Source organism: Nestor notabilis, unplaced genomic scaffold, assembly GCF_000696875.1.
Source record: "Nestor notabilis isolate BGI_N333 unplaced genomic scaffold, ASM69687v1 scaffold11040, whole genome shotgun sequence".
NCBI classification, from domain to species: Eukaryota; Metazoa; Chordata; class Aves; order Psittaciformes; family Psittacidae; genus Nestor; species Nestor notabilis.
In genome coordinates, this window is record NW_009910701.1 from 1 (window position 1) to 4489 (window position 4489).

Consider the following 4489-nt stretch of genomic DNA (forward strand, 5'->3'; position numbering starts at 1 on the left):
TGAAATGGGAACTTTGTTGGCTTCCAGCCGCTCTCTGCAAGCGGGCAGCCCCGCTGGGATCGATGCCCAACGAACATGTCGACGTCGGCAACTTGGAAGCGCTGGAAAAATACCGCAGTTTCACTCGCTATTTCAAATTGGCGGAAAAGGAGAGTAAGAAACCCCGGTGGTGGAAGACGTACCGGCAGCACACCAGCCCCCAGGCAGGTACTTGAGCTGCGCTGTGCAGTTTTGCTCCGAAAGGTCAGGGAAACTGTGGGTGTTGCCATGGATTTCCCCCAAAACGAGCTCTAAAGAGCTGATGAGGTGCTTTGGCACGAGGCTAGTCCTGTTCTGATGTTTTTGTTCATTTCGTTTCAAAGTTTGCAGTGCACAAATGTCTTCAGGGGAAATGGGATACAGTTTTCTGGAAGGAGGGAGGCTGGCCACCTCCCAAAAGATGTTGAGCAGAGTAACAAAGTGATTCGTGGGAACTCCAGGACCTAGAGCTTTAGACGTGTGTCAAGTAACACAGTTTGGTTACTTGTGAGACCAGACCTGCTCACCAGCTGGGAAACCTATAGGGCTTGGAGTGCCATGAGTTGGGGAAGGAGGGAGCAAAAGTGTGGAGATGGAGGGGGAAGGTGGTAGAATTGAGTCCCTGATGTCTTGAAGTTTGCATTTCTCTCGCACTCTCTAACATGTTGCAGGGGGTTTGTGTCTGGGTGTTTCGGGTGGTCACGTTTTTACATACCTGATTTTTTCACCCCTTTCTGAAGAGCCAAAGACTGACATCAGCCTGCCGTGTGATAAGCTACAGCGGGCAAAAGAAATCAAGAAAAGAAAAAAGATCCTGAGGGAGAACCACCAGGATACCGAGATGGAAAGAGCAGCCCGGCTCCGGACTGGTCTGTTCCCCACCACCTTCTCTCCCTGCTTTGGCTGCCCAGCTGCCTCCTTCAGCATTTCTCTCTCCTTGCAGTGCTTATTCCCCTCAATGAAGTCAGAGCTGAGTGGGAGAAGAGCAGTGGCCCATTCCACAAGCAGCGTGTAGCTGAGCACTGTGGGATATTTCGTGATTTGTTCAAGAGAGCCACGTTCACCCCTTGGGTTACCTTGAGGGTGGAGTACAGCCAAGATGAGCACCTCGTGCCAGTATATTATGGGAACATGGTAACTCCATCAGAGGTGTGTGAGGGGAGCAGGGAGCAACCTCACCCCCATGGGAAGCCCCTGTGTTTCTGTCAGATGCTTCTAACAGGCATTGTTTTGGGGGATTTCTTCTATAAGGGTATTTCCTCTGTGATGAAGGAAATCTATTTCCTGGACATGAGAAGGACAGAGCTTTACAACAGGATCACTGTCTACGAGCAGGCTGATTATTAATGCTCTAGGGGGCTCTCCATGTGGAGCTGGGTGGCATGGCTGTGTCTAGTCTGTGTTGTATCCTGGCCATGCCCACAAGAACTTTATGTTCTTTGCCTTGGAAATTGTGATCTGGTCTTAGTAGAAGCTGTTTGAGTGATGTATGTTCTTTCTGTGTTGTTCTTCTAGGCTTCTGGTCCCCCTGCAGTGTCATATGAGGCAGATAAAGGCTCCCTCTGGACTTTGTTGCTCACAAATCCAGGTGAGTAGTGAGTTCTCTAAAAAACCATGTTTAAACTGGGTTGTTGCACTCTGCTTTTGGTTAGCTTCTGTTTCCTTTGGAAAACAGCTAGAGGTGATGTGATACCTGCTAAGTAGAGACGTATTACATATTCAGGAAAGGTTGTAGCCTCCCCAGAGAGATGGATAGTGACACGACAGAACCTCTGCGAAAGTGCGAAGGAAACAATTCCCTGGCTTCCATCATTTGTTTATCCCCAAACTCCTCTCTACCTTGGCAGTCTGCCTGGAGGCAGGTTAGCTGACATTGTTTGAACCTAAGGCACAGTGAAGTGAAGCAGATGACCAAGAAGTTCTATTAATCTTGGAATTACATCTGTAGAGTTTTTTGCTCCTCATTCTAAGCCCAGTCCTATTAGAATGAGTTACTTTTTTGAAAGGAAAGGAATGCTGGGAGTTTTCAAGCTGCCCCCTCCATTCAAAGCATTCTCTCTTTGGGGTTGATACAAGCACCAGGGTGTCCCTAAGTCACCTTTCTCTGTTGTGTGTGTTTGCAGATGGACATCTAAGAGACACAGACTCGGAGTACCTCCACTGGCTGGTGTGAGTACATCAGAGTCGTGTGCTGCTTAGCCCAGGGAAAGCCCAGGCAGAGCAGGTGGAAACTCCTCCAGCAGAGCTTGGGAATAAACATTTACTACAGCAGTTCTGTGGCTTGCTTTGGTGCTTCTGCCATTAGCCTTTTTGCCCCTCTGTTCTGGGTTGTGCTAAACATTGCAGTAGTTCTAGTTGTTGCTGCTGTTGGCATTCAAATCACTGAGTATGAATTTTCTTCCAGTGAAAGCAGCCTCTACTATCTGTTCATTTGTCAAACAGGGCACCAGTTAAGTCAAAACATAGCACAGAGTGATTTGCAATCCTGGGCTGGGTCTGCTGGTTTAAATGGAGGGAAATGAATGGGTATATTGAAGTAAACTTTTTTGTATTCAGGACGAATATCCCCGGCAATGACATTAAATTGGGTAAGGAGATCTGCCACTACTTTCCGCCCTTCCCTGCCATGGGAACTGGCTACCATCGCTTCATCTTCCTCCTCTTCAAGCAAGACTGCCTCATAGATTTCAGCAAGGATGTTCGGCCGATGCCATGGTAATTCAGGGTTTCACTGGGCAGTTTTGCACTCCCTTGGCTTGGTTGTTAGTACTTGTTATGATCACATGGTTGTAAGTGCCGTAGGAGAGCAGTTCCTTTTGATCTGCAGGGTTGTTTGCAGCTGGTTTGAGTTTTTGTGTCACCTGAAGCCACAATCCCAGCCCTGCAAGCACTGTGGAGTCCTGTTGCTTTAAACAGGTTGTTAAGAAAGTGGTTTGTCCTGCATGGGGTTGGAATGTGCACAGAGCTGGAGAAGCTGCAAGATTTTCTTTTGGTCACTTCCTTTTCATAGAACTCTAGAAAGGTTTGAGTTGAAAGGGACTTTCAAGCTCATCCAGTTCCAGGCCACTGCCAGTGGCAGTGACACCTTCCACTAGACCAGGCTGCTCCAAGTCTCGTCCCACCTGGCCTTGAACACTGCCAGGGATGGGGCAGCCACAGCTTCTCTGGGCAACCTGTGCTAGTGCCTCACCACCCTCACAGGGAAGAAGAGAGGTTATACACCTCTGTTTTATAGACTCTGAGGTGATGTGGGGAAGTAGTTGCCTACGAGGATGCTACAGGAAAAGAGGTTTACCTCATATGTGCTTGTGTCTTGTTTCCAGCCACAGCCTCAAGATGCGAACCTTTAGCACATATGACTTCTACCGAAAGCATGAGGATGCAATGACTCCTGCAGGGCTGGCATTTTTCCAGTGTCAGTGGGACAGCTCCGTTACTTGGGTCTTCCATCAGCTTCTCAGTAAGCAATGTAGCGCTCAGGGGTGCTGGAGGGAGCCTGTTGGTGGACTGGGACATGGCCCTGTGAGTAGCGCACAGGGTTGGTGAGTGAGCTGTGGCTGGAGGCTTGCACTTGCTCTTGGCACTTGTCTAGGATCTGTTACAGCACAGACTGGGTACTTACTGAGCCATCATCCCCCAAACAAACAGCAGTCTAAAACAGCCTCTCAAGCAATGTTTCGATTGAGCATTTTAAAATAACACTGACAGAGCCTTCACCAGCACATGCTTGACCAACCCTGGTCCTGTGTGCACTTGGGGGCCCTTGCTGGTAAAGGGGGAGGTGTCTGGGGTTTGGGTCTGAGCCATCTTGCTGACATTCTGCATTACTCCTTTCCAGATATGAGAGAGCCTGTGTTTGAATTTGTGCGGCCGCCTGTTTACCATCCTCCGCAGCTGAAGTTCCCACGCCACCAGCCTCTGAGGTACCTGGACAGATACCGAAACACCCTGGAGCCCACCTATGGCATTTACTAGGGGCCCGGCCACTTCCTGCAGCGCTTGGGCATAGGCTGGGTGCCGGCCAGGCAGATGGGGCTGTCAATGTTCCTGCGTTCACACAGCTGGGAGCCATCTCCACCTCTGGAGGGAGACAACAGTCTCAGCCCCTCAGCTCCTTGTTCCCCTGTGCTGGCAGCGCTGGGAAGCGTGCAGCTGAGGGTAACAGGGCTTGCAATGCTGGCAGCTGTGTGGTCAAAATGCTACTTAAGTAAAGTTGGATGAAAGCAAATCCATGGCCAGGCTGAAATTTTGCTACTCATTCTGTAGGAGAGCTGATCAGTATGGGTTGCAGGCTAGAGTCCTCCCAGAGATGCCCTGCTTTGCTTCTCTACAGGGATCACAGTTCCGCTGTTGCCTGTTTGTGGAACAAACAGAGCCAGGCCAGCCTGGATTTCCTTCTCTTGGAGTGCTGCAGTTCAGGACTGTGTTGGCTTTCATTTGTGCAGTTCTCTTAGAGACGGGTTTGATTAAA

At 49.7% G+C, this 4489-nt stretch overlaps 1 protein-coding gene across 1 annotated transcript; it reads left to right on the top strand.

The window, feature by feature from the left end:
• Positions 1-32: 32 nt before the first annotated feature.
• On the top strand, positions 33-3993 carry MRPL38 (mitochondrial ribosomal protein L38). Its single transcript, XM_010011333.1, has 8 exons — positions 33-207; positions 759-887; positions 962-1167; positions 1534-1606; positions 2142-2187; positions 2575-2733; positions 3342-3478; positions 3857-3993. The coding sequence occupies exons 1-8, from the start codon at positions 63-65 to the stop codon at positions 3991-3993; spliced, it is 1032 nt and encodes a 343-aa protein (XP_010009635.1). The 5' UTR covers positions 33-62.
• The last annotated feature ends 496 nt before the right edge of the window (positions 3994-4489 follow it).

Coding starts and splice junctions, on each gene's coding strand:
- MRPL38 (XM_010011333.1), top strand. CDS start 63: ATGCCCAACGAACATGTCGACGTCGGCAACTTGGAAGCGCTGGAAAAA. Junction 1,607..2,141: donor TTTGTTGCTCACAAATCCAG/GTGAGTAGTGAG, acceptor GTGTGTTTGCAG/ATGGACATCTAAGAGACACA. Junction 2,734..3,341: donor GATGTTCGGCCGATGCCATG/GTAATTCAGGGT, acceptor TCTTGTTTCCAG/CCACAGCCTCAAGATGCGAA.